This window comes from Pan paniscus, chromosome 11 (assembly GCF_029289425.2).
Source record: "Pan paniscus chromosome 11, NHGRI_mPanPan1-v2.0_pri, whole genome shotgun sequence".
NCBI classification, from domain to species: Eukaryota; Metazoa; Chordata; class Mammalia; order Primates; family Hominidae; genus Pan; species Pan paniscus.
This window is the reverse complement of record NC_073260.2, coordinates 10825179-10847479: the sequence shown is the minus strand read 5'-3', so window position 1 is coordinate 10847479 and position 22301 is coordinate 10825179. Positions and strand designations below refer to the sequence as shown.

The window sequence follows — 22301 nt, the reverse complement described above, 5'->3', positions numbered from 1 at the left end:
CACAGAAAGCGGGGGAACTCGGGAACCACGCACATAGTACTATATTTTATTTATCCATTCACCAATGGATGGACGTTTGGGTTGCTTTCATTTTTTGGCTATTATGAATAACACTGCTGTGAACATTCATGGACAAGTTTTTATTTATACATAGGTTTCATTTCTTTGGCGTATTTTATATATATATATATATATTTACCTAGGAGAATTGCTGGGTCAAATGGTAATTGTTTAACCTTTTGAGGAACTGCCAGACTGTCTTCCACAGCAGGTGCTTCATTTTACAGTCCCATGAGCAGTGTATGAGGGTTCCAGTTTCTGCACAGTCTCAAGGCACAGACAAATTTTCAGCAGCACCGGGGACTGGGAGCGGTGGTTACCTCTGCGGAACGTTCCCCGACAGCCAAGCCCTGTGCGCAGGCGCACTGGTGGGAGGGCGGGAGCGCGGGAGCGTCGCCGGAGGTGGGGCGCGCAGGCGTTAGGGGCGGGGCTGTGCTGCGCGCGCGCCCCGGAAGCAGAAGCCTGTGTGGCCTTGCCGGCGGCTGATTCGAGGGATTGTTTGGTCAGAAGGGGGACGTCAGAGAAGCTGCCCCTTAGCCAACCATGCCGTCTGAGGGTCGCTGCTGGGAGACCTTGCAGGCCCTACGCAGTTCCGACAAAGGTCGCCTTTGCTACTACCGCGACTGGCTGCTGCAGCGCGAGGTGAGCGGTGGCCCCGGAGGACGTAGGCCCTTCCGGCCCCTCGCGACCGAAACCTTCTCCCTAGCCCTTGGCACGTTCTGCTCCCGGGAACCCGTGCAGTTTAACAACCTGCATTTATTTCTTGACTTCTGTGTGTACATCCCTCTGTCCTGGGGTTTCTGTCCTCTTCAGCCTATTTTAGCGTTTCGGGGAGCTCCCCTGACTTCACAGGTGCCCCGCGCTCTGAAGGCTTCATTGCTACACTCCGCCAGTTGGGCGCCTTCTCCGTTCTGCTGTTGTCAAAGCAATCTTGGCCCCAGGTTCAGTTAACTTACTGTTATGTCTCATGTGCTGGGAGCTCTAGATTTTGCGACGAACGATTGACACGACCTAATCCATTGCTACTAGTGAAATGACCAAATTTTTAGATTGATTTGGCAGACCTGGAAAGTGAATGGGGGCGTGGTCACCGTACCTAGCATTTGCAAAGCTCTGCGCGAGAAGTGGAGGGATGTGGAGAGTTAAGGCTGAGCTCCCATTCCCGAGTCGCTGCTAGTTAGCTACAGATAAGGCGTTGTCCTGCATCCTCAGACTTCTTGGGAAACAATCCTAAAGTATTTCCCTGTCTTTTATGTTGTTGACAGTTTTGAAAAATACAGACCTTACATTCTGTAGGTTGACTGCCAGCATATGTGCTTTCAAACCACCAGACCAAGGTTAAGCATTCTTGGCAGGAATACCACAGAAATGATGCCATGGCTTTCTCAGTAAGTCACATGAGGAGGCACACAGATGTCAACCCATCCCAACACTGGTGATGCTAATCTTGATCACCTGGTTACGTTATTATCTGCCTGGTCTCTCCGTTTAAAATTCGTCATTTTTCCCTTAGTAATTGTTGGGAAGTAATAATACCAGTATCCTTTTTTCTGGGCAAACCTTAATCCTCCATGGCTTTAGCATTCATTGATGTTTTCCACATGAATCGATCACCTCTATGACGTTGCCAGATCCTGTTTCTTTATATCCGCTATTCCTTCTGCATTTGTTAGTTGGCATTCTACTGTAAGGAGGTGCTTTATATTTTATTCAGTGAGTTGTAATCCATTACTTTTATTATTTATTTATTTTATTTTAAATGTCCCAGATTTTGTAAGCTTGTATCAAAATAATCACATGCAAGGCTAGGCGTGGTGGCTCAGGCCCGTAATCCCAGCACTTTGGGAGGCCGAGGGGGACGGATCACTTGAGGTCAAGAGTTCGCGACCAGCCTGGCCAACATGGTGAAACCGCATCTCTACTAAAAATACAAAATTAGCCGAGCATGGTGGTGCATGCCTGTAATCCCAGCTACTCGGGAGACTGAGGCATGAGAATTGCTTGAACCCTGGAAGCAGAGGTTGCAGTGAGCCGAGATTGCGCTGCTGCACTCAAGCCTGGGTGACAGAGTGAGACTGTGTCTCAAAAAAAAAAAAAAAAAATGTAGCCTTGTAAATATGTACAACAATTATGTATTCATAAGAATTAAAAAGAAAAATGTCCCAGATTTGGCTACTGGGCACCTCATTAAGTTGGTTCCTGTGTTCCTGTGACATATTTCCATCTTTCATTGACATTTCTTTACTTTTTGACACAAAAAGGTGTCCCAGGTGCAAGTTTCCCTGTCTTAATCCTGGAATCAGCTATTTCTCCAAAGAGGCTGACTCTTTTGAAGTGGAGGATGGTGCTGTATTGACAAACCAAGATCTGGGAGTTTAGTGTGTTGAGATTCTTGATTGGGTACCATTGCTTCTAGGCCTTCTCAGTAGACAGAGCTAGGAAATAATACATATCTAAATATGTACACACATCACCACACACATATTTATGTACTGTCTATAACTATTTGTGTGTACATATATATTATAAAACCATGACTTCATACTGATAAATGCCACTTCCAACCTAGCACTTCACTTTTCTTTCTAATCTTACCCCATCCATGTTTGTAAATATGTTACCTAGCAGTGAGAAGTTTGGCTCCTGTTATTCTCAATATGTTTACTTATTTGCTCAATCAGTTTACTTTAGCTCATTGTAGCAATCTCCGAACTACTCTAGTTTTTTCATTTATTTATTATATCATAGGTAATCAGTACTTATTTTCTCATACAAAGATGTTCCACGCTCATCTTATATTTTTCTGCCTCCAGCTCTGGAACTTACCTTTTCTGCAGAGACCCCTGGTTTCCTTTGATTTAAAATTATATTTACAAACCAAGATCTGGTACTAGATATGCTCATTATTACTACTAAGGGTGTATACATACAAATCCATATCTATTTCTATTTTTTAAAATATTATTAGGCTGGTTGTGGTGACTCATGCCCATAATCCCAAAACTTTGCGAGGCTGAGGCAGGACGATTGCTTGAGGCCAGTTCAAGCTGGGAGCCAGGCTTGGTGTCTCACACCTGCAATCCCAGCACTTTGGTAAGCCAAGGTGGGCAGATCACTTGAGCCCAGAAGTTCGAGACCAGCCTGGGCAACATGGAGAAACCTCACCTCTACAAAAAATACAAAAAAATTAACCAGGTGTGGTGGTGCGTGCCTGTAGTCCCTGCTCCTTGAGAGGCTGAGGTGGGAGTATTACCTGAGCATGAAAAGTTGAGGCTGCAGTGAGCCGTGATCACGCCACTGCACTCCAGCCTGGGGAACAGAATGAGACCCTGTCTCTCAAAAAAAAAAAAAAAAAAAATAGTCGGGCGTGGTGGCTCACGCCTGTAATCCCAACACTTTGGGAGGCTGAGGTGGGTGGATCACCTGAGGTCAGGAGTTTGAGACCAGCCTGGCCAACATGGTGAAACCCTGTCTCTAGTAATAATACAAAAATTAGCCGGGTGTGGTGGTCGACACCTGTAATCCCAGCTGCTTGGGAGGCTGAAGCAGGAGAATTGCTTGAACCCGGGAGGTGGAGGTTGCAGTGAGCTGAGATCGTGCCACTGCACTCCAGCCTGGGTAACAGAGTGAGACCCTGTCTCAAAAATAATTAATTTTAAAAATGAAAAAATATATACATCTAGGTTTGTGTAAGGATGCTTTACGATACTCGCACAATGACAAGATCACCTAACCCTGTGTTTCTCAGAACTTACCCCCATTGTTAAGTGACTGAAATTCTACTGATTGTGTATACAGTAGCTTACTTCAGAATTCCTCGTGTTCTGTTCAGTGCTTTAGATTGCTTTCACATATGCTTTAATGGGAATCTTTGTGCATTGTCCCTTTTTCTGTAGTTAGGGTTATTTAGTCTGATTTTCATTAGAAGGATAGTAGTCTAGGTCATTATCAAGAAACCACTGTACTTTGTTTTCATCTGATTGTTAATACATTACTTTGGGTCTTTGATGTTTATTTATTTAGGCCTTCTTAGATGTTCAGTAAGGCATATAGTGGATTATACTGAGATCAGTTGACATGTAAGTTGAGCTTAACCCTATTCTTCTCTCTAGGATGTTTTAGAAGAATGTATGTCTCTTCCCAAGCTATCTTCTTATTCTGGATGGGTGGTAGAGCACGTCCTATCCCATATGCAGGAGAACCAACCTCTCTCTGAGACTTCGCCATCCTCTACGTCAGCTTCAGCCCTAGATCAACCCTCATTTGTTCCCAAATCTCCTGACGCAAGCTCTGCCTTTTCCCCAGCCTCCCCTGCAACACCAAATGGAACCAAGGTAAGGTTGTGATCAGCTTAAGACAAAAGACATGGTGGCTGCAAAGTCAAAATGTTTAATATTGTCATATGACAGTGACCGTACCCTAGGGGAAATAATGATTGCTCATTGTTGTAGCTGTTTGTAGAGACAATGTTGACAGCACCATTCAGTGTTCTCTTTAGACAGATCCAGAGGGAGAAAAATCCCCTCTATTCTTAGTACCGAGAATAGCATAACTAATTTCATGAGCAATTGGATTTTTTTTTTTTCTGATGAACGCTGCATCTGTTTAACTGATATGGTCTCCCTTTTTGTGTTATCTGCTGGAAGAAGGCTTAGAGTGAAATGTATACCTTCTCTTTAAGTTTACATGCCTTCTCTCATTGGTTCTATGGGAGATTTTACCCTGTTCCTGGCTCTGTTTTGTCCCTGCCTCTGTTTTTTTGTTATTTCTCCCACTTAAAAATGCTAAACTGGGGCCATTTCCTCTCAGAAGACCCCTCTCTCTCACTAGAGAGAGAGCTATTTTCCTTTCTCTTTCTCTTGCCTATTAAACCTCCACTCCTAAACTCAAAAAAAAAAAAAAAAAAAGTTAAATTGGACCCAACACAGTGGCTCATGTCCATAATTCCAGTGCTTTGGAAGGCCAAGACAAGAGGATTGCTTGAGCCCAGGAGTTCAAGACCAGCCTGGGCAACATAGTGAGACCTTGTCTCTCCAAAACACTTAAAAATTGGCTAGGCATGGTGGCTCGAGCTTGTAGTCCTAGCTACTTGGGACGTTGAGATGGGAGGATCACTTGAGCCCAGAAGTTTGAGACTACAGTGAGCTGTGATCAAGCCATTAACATTCCAGCCTAGGCAACAGAGTGAGTCCCTATCTCAAAAAAAAGTTAAATTTTGGAAGTTTTTTAAAATTACTTTTTATATACTTCTAGAGGTAGTTTGTGTATATACAAATATACGTGAACATATCTTCTTCTTCACCCTCCCTTTTGTTTGAGCTGAGGTCTGTCTCTGTCAACCAGGATGGACTGCAGTGGCATGAATATGGCTCACTGCAGCCTCCACCTCCCAGGCTCAATCCACCCTCCTGTCTCAGCCTCCCGAATAGCTGGGACTGCGTGTGGACACCACCATACTTGGCTATTTTCTTTTTCTTTTTTTTTTTTTTGAGACGGAGTCTTGCTCTGTCCCCCAGGCTGGAGTGCAGTGACGCAATTTCAGCTCACTGCAACCTCCGCCTCCCGGCTTCAAGCGATTCTCCCACCTCAGCCTCCTGAGTGGCTGGGATTACAGGCACCCACTATCACGCCCAGCTTATGTTTGTATTTTTAGTGGAGATGGTGTTTCACCATATTGGCCTGGCTGTTCTCAAACTCTGATCTTATGATCTGCCCACCTCGGCCTCCCAAAGTGCTGGGATTACAGGTGTGAACCACCACACCCAGGCTTTTTTTTTTTTTTTTTTTTTTAAGATGGAGTCTAGCTCTGTCACCCAGGCTGGAGTACAGTGGCATGGTCTCAGCTTACTGCAACCTTTGCCTTCTGGGTTCAAGCGGTTCTTCTGCCTCAGCCTCCCAAGTAGCTGGGATTACAGGTGTGTGCCACCATGCCTGGCTAATTTTTGTATTCTTAGTAGAGACAGGATTTTGCCATGTTGTCCAGTCTGGTCTCAAACTACTGACCTCAGATGATCTACCCACCTCGGCCTCCGAAAGTGCTGGGATTACAGTTGTGAGCCACTGTGCCTGGCCAGTTTTTTTTTTTTTTTTTACATAGAAAGTGTATTTTTTTTCTATCTAGTAGTTCATCTTTTAAAATATTAGTCTTTAAAAAATATTCTTTGTGGCCAGGTGTGGTGGCTCACACGTGTAATCCCAGCACTTTGGGAGGCTGAGGCAGGTGGATCACTTGAGATCAGTAGTTCGAGAGCAGCTTGACCACGGTGAAACCCTGTCTCTACTAAAAATACAAAATTAGCTGGGCGTCGTGGCGCACGCCTGTAATCCCATCTACTTGGGAGGCTGAGGCACTAGAATTGCTTGAACCCGGGAGACGGAGGTTGCAGTGAGCTGAGATCATGCCTTTGCACTCTAGCCTGGGTAACGGAGCAAGACTCAGTCTCAAAATATATGTATATATAGAGACTGAGTAAATAATAACAACAAAATAAATAATATATATATTATAAATATAAATAAATATATATATATTTATGTTTATTTTGTTGTTGTTGTTGTTGCCAGAAAAGGTCTGGGTACTTTAAAATATATATTTTTAGCAACTGAACATCTTAAGGAAAAAAATGAACCTCCACCTAAATGTCATACCTTATATAAAAATTAACTTGGCTGGGCGCAGTGGCTCACGCCTGTAATCCCAGCACTTTGGGAGGCCAAGGCGGGTGGATCACTAGGTCAGGAGATCGAGACCATTCTGGCTAACATGGTCAAACCCCTTCTCTACTAAAAATAAAAAAAAAAAAATTAGGCAGGTGAGTTGGCGGGCACCTGTAGTCCCAGCTACTCAGGAGGCTGAGGCAGCAGAATGATGTGAACGCGGGAGGCAGAGCTTGCAGTGAGCTGAGATTGCGCCACTGCACACCAGCCTGGGCGACAGAGCAAGACTCCATCTCCAAAAAAAAAAAAAAATTAAAAATTACATTAAGTCATGGACTTAAATGTAAAAAAAAAACTGTAAGCCTTTTAGAACTAAAACATAACCAGAATCTAGGGCTGGGTGAAGATTTATTTCTTTATTTATTTTTGAGACGAAGTCTCGTTCTTGTCCCCCAGGCTGGAGTGCAATGGTGCAATCTCGGCTTAATGCAGCCTCCGCCTCCCGGGTTCAAGTGATTCTCCTGCCTCAGCCTCCCGAGTAGCTGGGATTATAGGCACCTGCCACCACGCCCGGCTAATTTTTGTACTTTTAGTAGAGACGGGGTTTCACCATGTTGACCAGGCTGGTCTCGAACTCCTGTTCTCAGGTGATCTGCCCGACTTGGCCTCCCAAAGTTCTGGGATTACAGGCGTGAGCCACCGGGCCCGGCCTGGGTGAAGATTTATTTATTTAACATTCCTGAATTAGCAGAACTGTAGAGAAGAATAGCTTAGAGATGAGGGATGGGGGAGGAAGTGGTGAGGCTATAAATATAGGTGTGACATGGGGGGGTTGGTGGTGATAGAACAGCTTTGTATCTTGAGTGTGGTGGTGTTTACATGAATCTACATGTGATAAAATTACATAGAACTATGCATAAGCACAAATGAATGCCTTTAAAACTGGTGAAATCTGAATAAGCTCTGTGGATTGTACCAATATCAATTTACTGGTTTTGTTATTTTATTGTATTTGTGAAATCTGAATAAGCTCTGTGGATTGTACCAATATCAATTTACTGGTTTTGTTATTTTATTGTATTTATGAAAGACATTACTATTGGGGGAAACTGGGTGAAAAGTACATGCGACCTTCCTGTATGTATTTTTGCAACTTTCTGTGAACATTAATTATTTAAAAATTAAAAAATGTAAAAAGTATTTTTATGAGCAGCTTCTTGGCAACAGATTCTGATCTGATCCTGCCAATATTGTGGCGTGCCCTCAGGTGGGCCTCTTTTCCTTAGTGGACTTCAGTGTCTTTATCTGTAAATCTCATTCTGGACCAAATTGCTGAGGTCTTTTTTTTTTTTAATATGGAGTTTCGCTTTTGTCGCCCAGGCTGGAGTGCAATGGCATGATCTCGACTCACTGCAACCCCAGGTTCAAGTGATTCTCCTGCCTCAGCCTCTTGAGTAGCTGGGATTACAGGCACGCACCACCATGCCTGGCTAATTTTGTATTTTTGGTAGAGACGGGGTTTCACCATGTTGGTCAGGCTAGGTGACCTCAGGTGATCCACCCGCCTTGGCCTCCCAACATGCTGGGATTACAGGCATGAGCCACCGTGCCCAGCCCGAGGTTATTTTCACGTATAAAATTCCGTAATTTTTGGAGCCACTGCGCCTGGCCTAATAAATTATTAAATGGTTTTATGTAATGGATTGTCACATTATTTAGGAATTTTTGGTATTTACGTAAGAAAAACCCAGTTTGGCTTAAGGGACTGAGGGAAGTATTAATTAGTTCATATAACTAGGAAGTCTAGGAGTGCATTTGGAATCACTTAGATCTAGGAACATCTACATTCTGCATCTTTCTGCTTGACATTATTTATTATTATTTTTCAAACATCTCCCCCACATAGGATTGATTATTTTTGACTCAATCTAGTGTCCCAAACATGGGGCTTTGCCTCTCCATTTCTCAGTTATTGGTTTCATTGTTGAGATAGACTATGCGGCAAGATGGCTACTGGTAGCCCTGGACTCAACATCTTAGGTTAGCATTCCCAGATAGCTTCATCAGAAAAGTTCAAAGATATCCATGTCAGGTGTATTAATGAAAATAAAAAAGCTGGGTGTGGAATCCCAGCACTTTGGGAGGCCAAGGCAGGTGGAACATTTGAGCTCAGGCATTCGAGACTAGCCTGCGCAACATGGGGAAACTCCATATTTACAAAAAAATTACCTGAACATGATGGCTTATGCCTACGGTCCCAGCTACTCAGAAGGCTGAGGTAGGAGGATCCTTGATCCTGGAAGGTCACGGCTGCAGTGAGCCTAGATAGCACGACTGTATGCCAGCACGGGTGATAGAGTAAGACCCTGTCTCAAAAAAAAAAAAAAAAAGAAAGAAAAAAGGCGGGGTGCGGTGGCTCACGCCTGTAATCCCAGCACTTTGGAAGGCCAAGGCGGCTGGATCACGAGGTCAAGAGATCAAGACCATCCTGGCTAACATGGTGAAACACCATCTCTACTAAAAATACAAAAAAAATTATCCTGGCGTGGTGGAGGGTTCCTGTAGTCCCAGCTACTTGGGAGGCTGAGGCAGGAGAATGGCGTGAACCCGGGAGGCAGAGCTTGCAGTGAGCCGAGATTGCGCTACTGCACTCCAGCCTGGGCAACAGAGTGAGACTCCATCTCAAAAAAAAAAAAAGAAAAAGAAAAAAAATAGGCCAGGTACAGTGGCTCATGCCTGTAACTGTAGCACTTTGGGAGGCTGAGGTAGGAGGCTTGCCTGAGACTAGGAGTTTGGGACCAGCCTGGGCAACATGACAAAACCCTGTCTCTACAAAAAAATACAAAAATTAGCCAGGTGTGGTGGCGTGCGCCAGTGGTCCCAGCTACTTGTGAGACTGAGGCAGGAGGATCAGTTGAAGCTGGAAGTCCAGGCTGTAATGATCCGTGATCACGCCACTATACTCCAGCCTGGGAAACAGAGCGAGATCTTGTTTCAAAAAAAAAAAAAACTTAGAACTAAGTTCCAAGATGAACTCTGGCCTTCAGGTCATATTTTTCATTCCTCAAGTCCATACTGGGTGTAGGAGGATAGAAGACTTTTTTTTTTTTTTTGAGACAGAGTCTCTGTAGCCCAGGCTAGAGTGCAGTCGTACGATCTCTGTGCACTGCAAGCTTCACCTCCCGGGTTCACGCCATTCTCCTGCCTCAGCCTCCCGAGTAGCTGGGACTACAGGCGCCCGCCACCATGCCTAGGCACGTGCCACCATGCCCGGCTAACTTGTGTATGTTTGGTAGAGACAGAGTATGTCTTGTGTATGTTTAGTAGAGACAGGTTTTAGTAGAGACAGGGTATGTCTTGTGTATGTTTAGTAGAGACAGGGTTTCACCATGTTGGTCAGGATAGTCTTAAACTCCAGACCTCGTGATCCACCCACCACAGCCTCCCAAAGTGCTGGGGAAAAAGGTGCCTGGCCTTTTTTTTGAGATGGAGTCTTGCTCTGTCGCCCAGGCTGGAGTGCAGTGGCGCGATCTCAGCTCACTACAGCCTCTGCCTCCTGGGTTCAAGGGATTCTCCTGCCTTAGCCTCTTCAGTAGCTGGGATTATAGGTGCGTGCCACCACACCTGGCTAATTTTTGTATTTTTAGTAGGGACGGGGTTTCACCATGTTGGTCAGGATGGTCTCGAACTCCTGACTTTGTGATCCGCCCACCTCTGCCTCCCAAAGTACTGGGATTACAGGCGTGAGCCACCACACCCGGCCTGAGGATAGAGTACTTTGATAGCCAGCTTTCTCCTGAAGCCAGGAGGGTGGAGGCTTAGGGATGTAGGTTGGGGATACTCCATCCAAAGCATCCCAGGACAAATGGACACTGATCCGAAGAAAGGGGAAACATTTTCTAGGCAGAGTAAAACAAACAAGTCAAAAAAAAAACATAGAAAAACCCAAAAAATCACCCAAAGTAACAAACATCAATTTATTAAAGAAAACAATTAGAACAAAGTCAATGTCATTCATGAAAAGCACACTAGTTCTGACCTAAATTTTTTTTTTGCTCTTGTTATTGGTGGTTGTTCATAAGTTGGGATGTGGTCTTTGTCTAGAAGAGATAACACCAACTTTACCATATTAAAAACTTAATTATTTTTCCATTTTCTGCTCATATAGGGCAAAGATGAGTCCCAGCACACAGAATCTATGGTACTTCCGTCCTCACGGGGGATCAAAGTGGAAGGCTGCGTCCGAATGTACGAACTGGTACACAGAATGAAAGGAACAGTAAGTGAACCCATGAAGGAAGGCAGCCTTGATCCTGTGAGCCACATTTAACTGCAGTTCCCCAGGGCGTAGGAATGGGCACTGTATGCTACTCATCCTTCCCACCTACTGTTTAGTTTGGGGGGTAGTGTAATAGAGGTCAGGAGTGAGTGCTCTGAAGTGAAGTCTGGTTTCAGATCCTGGCTGTTACATTTTACATGTGACTTTGGGAAAATTACTTAGCCTTTTCTGGCTTCCATTTACTTCTCCAAAATTTGGAAATGGTCTGGGATTGTTAGATAAGCTTATTCTGAGAAGATGGGTCCTTAGCCTCTTTTTTTTTTTTTTTTTTTTGAGATGGAGTTTTTGCTCTTGTTGCCCAGGCTGGACTGGACTACAATGGCGTAATCTTGGCTCACTGCAACCTCCACCTCCCAGGTTCAAGTGATTCTCCTGCCTCAGCCTCCCAAGTAACTAGGATTACAGGCTCGTGCCACCACACCCAGCTACTTTATTTTCTATTTACTAGAGACGGGGTTTCACTATGTTGGTCAGGCTGGTCTCGAACTCCTGACCTCAGGTGATCCACCTGCCTCAGCCTCCCAAAGTGCTGGGATTACAGGCATGAGCCACCATGCCCAGTCAGGACCTTAGCCTCTTGAAAAAATAGCAGCACTATTTTAATTAATTTATTTGATTGTATTTTGTTTTTGTTTTTGTTTTTGAGACGGAGTCTTGCTCTGTTGCCCAGGCTGTAGTACAGTGGCACCATCTCGGCTCACCGCAAGCTCCGCCTCCCAGGTTCATGCTATTCTCCTGCCTCAGCCTCCCAAGTAGCTGGGACTACAGGTGCCTGTCACCACGCCCAGCTAATTTTTTGTATTTTTAGTGGAGACAGGGTTTCGCCGTGTTAGCCAGGATGGTCTTGATCTTCTGACCTCGTGATCTGCCCACCTCGGCCTCCCAGAGTGCTGGGATTACAGGCATGAGCTACCGTGCCTGGCCTGTTTTTTGTTTTTGTTTTTTTTGAGACAGAGTCTTGCTGTTGTCAGCCCGGGCTGGAGTGCAGTGGTGCAATCTTGGCTCACTGCAACCTCCGCCTCCTGGGTTCCAGCAATTCTCCTGCCTGAGCCTCCCAAGTAGCTGAGATTACAGGCGCCTGCCACCACGCCCGGCTAATTTTTAGTAGAGACAGGGTCTAATTTTAGTAGAGACAGGGTTTCACCGTGTTGGCCAGGCTGGTCTCAAACTCCTGACCTCAGGTGATCCACCCACCTCAGCCTCCCAAAGTGCTGGGATTACAGGCATAAGCCACTGCGCCCAGCATGTATTTTTTTTAATTAGGAAAGCAATGCATGATCTTGTAAAAATGTTTCAGAGTACAGGAATTTAGAAAATGAAAGTCTTGGCCAGGCGCGGAGGCTCATGCCCGTAATCCCAGCACTTTGGGAGGGTGAGGCAGGTGGATCACCTGAGATAAGGAGTTCCAGACTGGCCTGGCCAACATGGCGAAACCCCACCTCTACTAAAAATACAAAAATTAGCCGGGCGTGGTGGCGCATGCCTATAATACCAGTTACTCGGGAGGCTGAGGCAGGAGAATCACTTGAACCCGGGAGGCAGAGGTGGCAGTGAGCCAAGATTGTGCCACTGCACTCCAGCCTGGGCAGCAGAGCAATACTTTATCTCAAAAAAAAAAAAGAAAAAGAAAATGAAAGTCTTCTAGCATCTTGCCTCATTGGTCATTGAGTCAATAAATATTCGCTGAGCACCTATGTGCTAGATGCTGTTCTAGGTCTAGATAAAACAGTAAACATTATAGACATAGAGCTTATATTGTGGTGGGAAGAGACAGAAGTAAACAAGAGAAATAAGTAAAATATTTGGAACATTGTTGTAATCTGGGTGAAAGATGGTGGTTGCTTAGAGTAGGGTGGTAGCAATGGAGATGGTGAGAAACGACCAATTCTGCATATCAGAGTTGTTTTAATTCAAAGATTTATTTCCTGCATCTTTGGAAATTTTTCCCCTTGATTAGTTCACCTCTCCATTGCCTAAGTTAATCCTCTATATGTCCTATTCTTTCTTTCATTTTCCTTTTGTCTTATTGTTTTGTTTTCTAGAAGATTTCTATATTTTATTCTCCACCTGTTGATTGAAAAAATACATATGTATTTATTATGTCTAATTTTCATGAGTTTTTTTGTATTCTCCACTTCTTCCTTTTTCAGAGCATCTTATTCTCATTTCTTATCATATTCAGAGCTCTTTTTCAGATTCACTTGTGTTCCTTGATATACATGTTCTTCTGGATTCATTATTTTTTATTTGTTCATCTTGATCCCTTTTAGGATATAGAGATTCCTCAGTTATCTAAAGATCCTTATTGCTAGTAATCAGATCAGAGATTCAAGGGGAATAATCAGAAACAAGGTTATTAAGCTTTAGGACTTCCTAAGTGCCAGCATATTGTTTTGGAATACTAGTTCCCATACTGATTAGCTGTTTCTGGACAGTTTATTCATTTTCTTAAAAAAGAGCCACGTGCCTGGCCTATTTTTTTTTTTTCCATATTCTGTTAGTCACGGTAGTCATAAAGTCCACTCAGGTTGAAGTAGAGGGTATGGAAGGACTGTCAGACAATTTGCAGATCTGTTTTAAAATCATTACAGCACAGGGCCGGGCCTGTTGGCTCACACCTGTAATCCCAGCACTTTCGGAGGCCGAGGCAGGCAGATCACTTGAGGTCAGGAGTTTGACACCAGCCTGGCCAACACAGTAAAACCCTGTCTCTACTAAAAATACAAAAATTAGGCAGGCATAGTGGTGCACGCCTGTAATCCCAGCTACTCAGGAGGCTGAGGCTGGACAATCACTCGAACCTGGGAGGTGGAGGTTGCAGTGAGCCAAAATCGCACCACTGTACTCCAGCCTGGGCGACAGAGTTGAGACTCCATCTCTAAAAAATAAAAAATAAAAATAAAATAGCTGGACATGGTGGCTTGCACTGGTAATCCCAGCACTTTAGGAGGCCGTGGTGGATGGATCACGAGGTCGGGAGTTCAAGACCAGCCTGGCCAATATAGTGAAACCCCATCTCTACTAAAAATACAAAAATTAGCCAGGCATGGTGGCAGGCACCTGTAGTCCCAGCTACTTGGGAGGCTGAGGGAGGAGAATCGCTTGAACCCAGGAGGCGGAGTTTGCAGTGAGCCAAGATTGCACCACTACACTCCAGCCTGGGCGACAGAGCGAGACTCCAAAAAAAAAAAAAAGCCAGGCACTGTTGCGGGAAGTCAGGGACCCCAAACGGAGGGACTGGCTGAAGCCATGGCAGAAGAACATGGATTGTGAAGATTTCATGGACATTTATTAGTTCCCCAAATTAATACTTTTATAATTTCTTATGCCTGTCTTTACTGAATCTCTAAACATAAATTGTGAAGATTTCATGGACACTTATCACTTCCCCAGTCAATACCCTTGTGATTTCCTATGCCTGTCTTTACTTTAATCTCTTAATCCTGTCAGCTGAGGAGGATGTATGTCGCCTCAGGACCCTGTGATAATTGCATTAACTGCACAAATTGTAGAGCATGTGTGTTTGAACAATATGAAATCTGGGCACCTTGAAAAAAGAACAGGATAACAGCAATGTTTAGGAAACAAGAGAGATAACCTTAAACTCTGACCGCCGGTGAGCTGGGCAGAACAAAGCCATATTTCTCTTCTTTCAAAAGCAAATGGGAGAAATATCGCTGAATTCTTTTTCTCAGCAAGGAACATCCCTGGGAAGGAGAATACGCGCCTGGGGGTAGGTCTATAGATGGCCCCCTGCATGTGGCCGTCTTTTATGGTCTGTAGACTGTAGGGGTGACATAGACCCCAGTCTCCCATAGCGCTCCCAGGCTTATTAGGAAGAAGAAATTCCTGCCTAATAAATTTTGGTCAGTCCGGTTGCTCTCAAAACCCTGTCTCCTGATAAGATGTTATCAATGACAATGGTGCCTGAAACTTCATTAGCAATTTTAATTTTGCCCTGGTCCTGTGGTCCTGTGATCTTGCCCTGCCTCCATTTGCCTTGTGATATTCTATTACCTTGTGAAGTACTTGGTGTCTGTGACTCACACCCTATTCGTATACTCCCTCCCCATTTGAAACTCCCTAATAAAAACTTGCTGGTTTTACGGCTTGTGGGGCATCACAGAACCTACCGACATGTGATGTCTCCCCCGGATGCCCAGCTTTAAAATTTCTCTCTTTTGTACTCTGTCCCTTTATTTTTCAAGCTGGCCAATGCTTAGGGAAAATAGAAAAGAACCTACATGACTATTGGGACAGGTTCCCCAATAGGGCACCCGTGGCTTACACCTGTAATCCCAGCACTTTGGGAGGCTGAGGCGGGAGGATCACAAGGTCAAGAGATCGAGACCATCCTGGCCAACACTGTGAAACCCCGTCTCTACTAAAAATACAAAAATTAGCTGGGCGTGGTGGCACATGCCTGTAATCCCAGCTACTTGGGAGGCTGAGGCAGGAGAATCGCTTGAACCCGGGAGGCGGAGGTTGCAGTGAGCCGAGATCGTGCCAGTGCACTCCAGCCTGGGTGACAGTGCGAGACTATGTCTCCAAAAAAAAAAAAAATATATATATATATATACACACACACACACACACGTATATATATATGTGTGTGTATATATATGTATATATGTGTATATGTATGTATATATGTGTATATATGTGTATATATGTATATATGTATATATGTGTATATATGTATATATGTATATATATAAAAAATACAATAAAATCATTATAGCACAAATGCTTGGCTCTTGGCTGTTTTGATCTAATGACTAGGGGAAGACAGCAAGAGTTGACTGTTTTGTCTACAAACATTCAGCCAGTAGCTCCGTTTTCAGCCCGATGAGGCCCACCTATATGAGTCGTGGCATTTCCCAGTCTTGAGACTCTGCAGTTCGGCTGGTAGATTGGCTTTCTGCTCCCGTGAGGCATCGTCTGCTTCCCACACACATCGTGTGTGTGTGTGTGTATCCTTGGGTTTTCTCAGCTCTGCTCTATCATTTATTGCTTCTCCACTATTTTTTTTTTTTAAAGACAGGGTCTCGCTCCGTTGCTCGGGCTGGAATACAGTGGTGCAATCACCGCTCCTTGCAGCCTTGACCTCCTGGGTTCAGGCATTCCTCCTACCTCAGCTCTTTCTGCTTTCTAAATAACTGGGACTGCAGGTGTGCACCACCACAGCCAGATAATTTTTAAATTTTTGATAGAGACGGGGGTCTCTCTGTTGCCCAGGCTGGTCTCGAACTCCTGGGCTCAAGTGATCCTCCCGCTTTGGCCTCCTCAAGTGCTGGGATTACAGATCTCAGCCAGTTCACCTGGCTACTTCTCCACTGACTGTTTTCCAGAAGTATGTAGAAGATTTTTCCCTGCTGGTGATGTCTCTCATGCTCTATGTGGTGTTATGTCTTTTTTTTCTTTCCAATTCTCACTTTAACAGAGTCCCAGAGGAGAGGACATATATGCTTGTTTAGTTTGCCTTCTTTCGCTGGAAGCTTTAAAATAAGTCTTAAGACTGGGTACAGTTGGCTCATGCCTATAATCCCAGCAGTTTGGGAGGCCAAAGTGGGAGGATAGCTTGAGATCGGGAGCTCTAGACCATCCTGGGCAATATAGTGAGACCCTGACTCTATAAAAAATTTAAAAATTAGCCCCGTGTGGTAGTGGACACCTTTAGTCCCAGCTACTCAGGTGGCTGCGTTGGGATGATCCCTTGAGCTCAGGAGTTCAAGGCTGCCGTGAGCTATAATTGTGCCACTGCACTCTAGCCTACATGACAGGGTGAGACCCTGTCTCAAAAATAAACAAACAAAATAAAATATAATTATGTTTTAAAATAAAATAACATAATGTCTTAACAATAGATTTTGACATATCTCCATGCTAGCTAGCATCTCGTCATCTTTAAGGGCTGCATAGTATTCTGCAGTATGACTGTACTATAATACGTGTCGTCATTCCCTAGTTAAGTGGTTTTAAATGTATTGCTGTTATCAACAGGGCTCCAGTGAGCATTCTTGTACGTATATCTTTGCACACACATACAAGCATTTCCTCAGGATAAATTCCTGAAATGGAACAAGCGTCAAAGGATATAGACACTTCAAATTTTGATAGTTAAAATGTCAAATTGCCTTTAACCATATGTGAGTACTCTCATGAAATGATAAATTCAATATCTGATACCCTTAGGTACTAAGGAAAAGGACTTTCCTTAGTGGAGGTCCAGGAGAAAATCTTCGAGGCAGAGATTAACAAAATCAGTGAGATAGGAATGTGTATAGCTTGTTTGTGGAATTAGAATGAGGATTTCCATAAATTACCAATGAACCCCATAAGACTACACAGGATGGAAGCTTAATAGTGCATGGCTGTTTGATGTCATGTTGCTAAATTCCTGTCCGTTCCCAGCTTGTACTGGAGTGACATAAACCATATGGGGCAATTGGAAGAGCTTTCCAAAACAGCTGAGCTTAAAGATCAAGCAAAAGGAGAAAGGATATTCCTGCAAAGGTTCTGATTCCATGCCCTTAAGTATCTCTGATGGTGTTAGGGGCCGATGGGCAGGTAGCCCACAGGGGTAAATGATCAAGGTGTTGAAGGAGCTCCAGAGAGCAGGTGTTAAACCTTTTCGGCCGGGCGCGGTGGCTCACGCCTGTAATCCGAGCACTTAGGGAGGCCAAGGCAGGCGGATCACAAGGTCAAGAGATCAAGACCATCCTGGCCAACATGGTGAAACCGTCTCTACTAAAAATACAAAAATTAGCTGGGCATGGTGGCGGGCACCTGTAGTCCGAGCTACTTGGGGAGCTGAGACAAGAATCGCTTGAACCCGGGGAGTTGGAGGTTGCAGTGAGCTGCACTCCAGCCTGGCGACAGAGAGAGATTCCATCTAAAAAAAAAAAAAACCTTTTCAGGAGGGCCTGAGGCAGTGGCAGGAGGAGCAGGAGAGGAAGGTGCAAGCCCTCTCGGAGATGGCATCTGAACAACTGAAGCGGTTTGATGAATGGAAGGAACTGAAGCAGCATAAAGAATTCCAGGACTTGCGGGAAGTAATGGAGAAGAGGTGAGTCTCCCTGAATTATGACTGGGAATGTTGATGTGTTCAACTGGAACTCTTTCCCAAGAGGAATTCCAAGGGGAAAGAGTTGAACAACTTCTGAGTCCTTAAATATCAAGGTAAAATAGGCAGAGAATTTTATAACCTGGAAAAAAGACCAAACTTGGAAAGACAACCAAAGGAACACAAAGAGGGAGGCTTTTAGGAGAGGTAAAACAATTTTACGGGCGTGGTGGAACACAGCTGTAGTCTCAATTACTAGAGAGGCTGAGGCAGGAGGATTGCTTGAGTCCAGGAGTTTGAGGCTGTGGTGAGCTATGCTCTGCAGCCTGGGCAACATAACGAGACCCCATCTCTAAGAAAAAGGGAAGGAAGGGAAGGGAGGGCAGGGAGAGGGAGAGAAAAGAAAGAAAAACAATTTCAGGAAGTATCCCTGACTATTCCTCCCTGCCATTTTTCATGCAGTTCCAGAGAAGCCTTGGGACACCAAGAGAAGCTAAAAGCTGAGCACCGTCACAGAGCAAAGGTCAGAGCCTGGCAGAATTGGTGTGGGTGTTTTGGTGTCTGTCTGTAACCTGCCTGGAGAGCCAGGTTTTGGCAGATGGCCACCATGGAGGATCTGGGCCGTATTATGCCTGTGTGTGACTAACCTTGGGATGTCCTCTTCCTGCTCTGAGCCCATCTGTGAAAATATGTAGCCCACTTAGAATTTGAGGACTGTAGAAAGAAGAAGCCCAGGAACCCCTCAGAGAGAAGTCACTCAGCCCTTTTCTACAGATTCTCAACCTGAAGCTGCGGGAGGCAGAGCAGCAGCGCGTGAAGCAAGCAGAACAGGAGCGGCTTCGGAAGGAAGAAGGCCAGGTCCGCCTGCGGGCCCTCTATGCTCTGCAGGAGGAGATGCTGCAGCTCAGCCAGCAGCTGGATGCCTCTGAGCAGCACAAAGCCCTGCTTAAGGTCGACCTGGCTGCCTTCCAGACCCGAGGCAACCAGCTGTGCAGCCTCATCTCAGGGATCATCCGGGCCTCTTCAGAGGTGAGGGGGGCTTCAGAGTGACTCTTTGCTGTCTTTGAAATGGAAGACTTTAAAAGCAAAACTGTTTTCTGACTTAAAAAGTAATACCTGCTATCTGCTTATTGGGGGAAATACCAAACATTACTTGTTATCTCCATATCTCTTTACCTAGAAGTAACCACTGTTAACATTTTATTTTGTTTCTTTTATTTATTTCTTTATTTTTATACCTGCTTATTCTGGAGTCTTTTTTTTTTTTTTTTTTTTTTTTTTGCGATGGGGTCCCCCTTTGTCACCCAGGCTGGAGTGCAGTAACACAGTCTCAGCTCATGCAACCTCTGCCTCCCGGGCTCAAGTGATCCTCCCACCTCAGTCTCCTGAGTAGCTGGGACTACAGGCGCATACCACCATGCCCTGCTAATTTTTGTATTTTTTTGTAGAGACAGGGTTTTGCCATGTTGCTCAGGCTGGTCTCGAACTCCTGGGCTGAAGTGATCCCCCTACTTCGGCCTCCCAAACTGCTGAGATTACAGGTGTGAGCCACGGTGCCAAACTTTTTTTGTTTTGTTTTGTTTTTAAATTAGCAACAGAGATCTCACTATGTTTCCCAGGCTGGTCTTGAACTCCTGGGCTGAAGTGATCCTCCCACCTTAGCCTCTCGAAGTATTGGGGTTACAGGCACGAGCCATTGTACCTGCCCTGTTTCTTTGCTTTGCTTTTTTTTTTTTTTTTCTTTTTTGAGACAGGGTCTCGCACTCTTGCCCCGGCTGGAGTGCAGTGGTGTGATCATGGCTCACTTCAACCTCCGGCTTCCAGGTTCAAGCGATTCTCGGATTACTTGAGGCTAGGAGTTCGAGACTGGTAGGTTTCAGCCAACATGGTGAAACCCGGTCTCTACTAAAAATACAAAAATTAGCTGGGTGTGGTGACGCACACCTGTAATCCCAGCTACTTGGGAAGCTGAGGCACGAGCAGCACTTGAACCTGGGAGGCAAAGGTTGCAATGACCGAGATCTTGCCACTGCACTCCAACCTGGGCAACGGAGATTCTGTCTCAAAAAATAATTATTATAATAAAACAGTATTATTTTTGTCTAACATATTGTCACAAACTTTTTAAAAAATTACGCTGGCCCTTGTTGCTGAGAATACAGACCAATTTATACTTAGAAACTATGGATGTGACAGTAAGTTGGAATTATTAATACCTTTAAGAGAACAGGGAAAGAAGTATCAATTTGTTGAATGTGGATACTCCATTGGTGCAACAATTCCAATTGCAGGAAATTTATTGACTTGTATGAGGTATGATTTACCTAGGGAATGACCACTAAGCACCATCTCCGTCACTCTGACAGAGCAGCTATCCCACAGCAGAGAGTCAAGCTGAGGCTGAGCGAGCTCTGCAGGAAATGCGGGACCTCCTGATGAACTTGGGGCAGGAGATCACCAGAGCCTGCGAAGACAAGAGGAGGCAGGATGAAGAGGCCCAGGTAAAGCTGCAAGAGGCACAGATGCAGCAGGGACCAGAGGCCCACAAAGAGCCCCCAGCTCCCAGCCAGGGCCCAGGAGGGAAACAGAATGAAGGTGGGTTTCAGTATGGATGTGGTCCTTTAACTCGTAAGTTTCAAATGTGAAGAGAAACGAGCATGTTTTGAATGTTGTGTTAAACTGTAGGACAGTTAACCAGAATTTTATGTAATGTATTTCATTCAGTTTTGGTTGATGTAGAGTCTGATTTACGATTCCAACACTTTGCGTGAGGACTTGAAATTCTGTATAACTCTAGCAGATACATTATTTCAATTATTGCTGCTGCTGAGTATTTTAAATAAATGCACACAGATATGTGTTTGTGTAATACGTATAAGGGGTCAGGAGTTCGAGACCAGCTTGGCCAACATGACGAAACTCCCATGTCTACCAAAAATACAAAAATTAGCTGGCCATGGTGGCACGCACCTGTAGTCCCAGCTACTCGGGAGGCTAAGGCAGGAGAATTGCTTGACCCAGGAGCTGGAGGTTGCAGTGAGCTGAGGTGGTGCCACTGCACTACAACCTGGTGACAGAGTGAGACTCCGTCTCAAAAAAAGAAAAAGAATCAGTGTACCATAGTGTTTGAGAGTGCTGACTCTGGAGCCAGATCAGTGGGAGTCTAGTTTTTGTTGTTGTTTTTTTTTTTTTTTTTTTTGCGGGGAGGGGATGGAGATTTGCTCTGTTGCCCAGGCTGGATTGCAGTGGCGCGATCTCGGCTCTCTGCAACCTCTGCCTCCCGGGTTCAAACAATTCTCCTGCCTCAGCCTCCCGAGTAGCTGGGATTACAGGTGCCTGCCACCGTGCCTGGCTAATTTTTGTATTTTTAGTAAAGATGGGATTTCACTATGTTGGCCAGGCTGGTCTCAAACTCCTGACCTCATGATCCACCCACCTCAGCCTCCCAAAATGCTAGGATTACAGGTGTGAGCCACCGCACCCAGCCTGGGAGTCTAATTTTTCTTTTTTGGTGTGTTTTGTTTTTGTTTTTGTTTTTTTTGAGACAGAGTTTTGCTCTTGTTGCCCAGGCTGGAGTGCAATGGCACGATCTCGGCTCACTACAACCTCCGCCTCACAGGTTCAAGCAATTCTCCTGCCTCAGCCTCCTCAGTAGCTGAGATTACAGGCATGCGCCACCACACCTGGCTAATTTTTTTGTATTTTTAGTGGAGACGGGGTTTCTCCATGTTGGTCAGGCTGGTTTCAAACTCCCGACCTCAGGTGATCTACCAGCATCGGCCTCCCAAAGTGCTGGGATTACAGGCATGAGCCACTGCGCCCAGTGTTTTTTGTTTTTTGTTTTTTGTTTTTGAGATAGGAGTCTCACTCTTGTTACCCAGGCTGGAGGAGTACAGTGGTATGATCATGGCTCACTATAGCCTCACCCTCCCAGGCTCAAGTGATCCTCCCCACTCAGCCTCCCAAGTAACTGGGACTACAGGCATGCGCCATCCTGCCTGGCTAATTTGTGTATTTTTTGTAGAGATGGGATTTCACCATGTTGCGCAAGCTGGTCTCAAGCTCCTGGGCCTGTCTTGGCCTCCTAGAGTACTGGAATTATAGGCGTGGGTCACCACACCCAGCCTTAGATTTTCTACTTTGTAGTAATGTGACCATGGCAAATCACTTAACCTTTTC

The 22301-nt window shown here is 45.0% G+C and overlaps 1 protein-coding gene across 1 annotated transcript in view; it reads left to right on the top strand.

Moving 5' to 3' along the window:
* The first annotated feature begins 443 nt into the window (after window positions 1-443).
* GLE1 (GLE1 RNA export mediator) overlaps window positions 444-22301 on the top strand; it is a 37256-nt gene continuing 15398 nt past the window's right edge. The window contains exons 1-7 of the mRNA XM_008975883.5: window positions 444-702; window positions 4173-4394; window positions 10886-10996; window positions 17977-18125; window positions 18585-18645; window positions 18897-19151; window positions 20489-20717. Of these exons, the coding sequence (XP_008974131.3) occupies window positions 604-702; window positions 4173-4394; window positions 10886-10996; window positions 17977-18125; window positions 18585-18645; window positions 18897-19151; window positions 20489-20717 (1126 nt within the window). The 5' untranslated portion in view covers window positions 444-603. The remainder of the gene's footprint in view (window positions 703-4172; window positions 4395-10885; window positions 10997-17976; window positions 18126-18584; window positions 18646-18896; window positions 19152-20488; window positions 20718-22301) is intronic.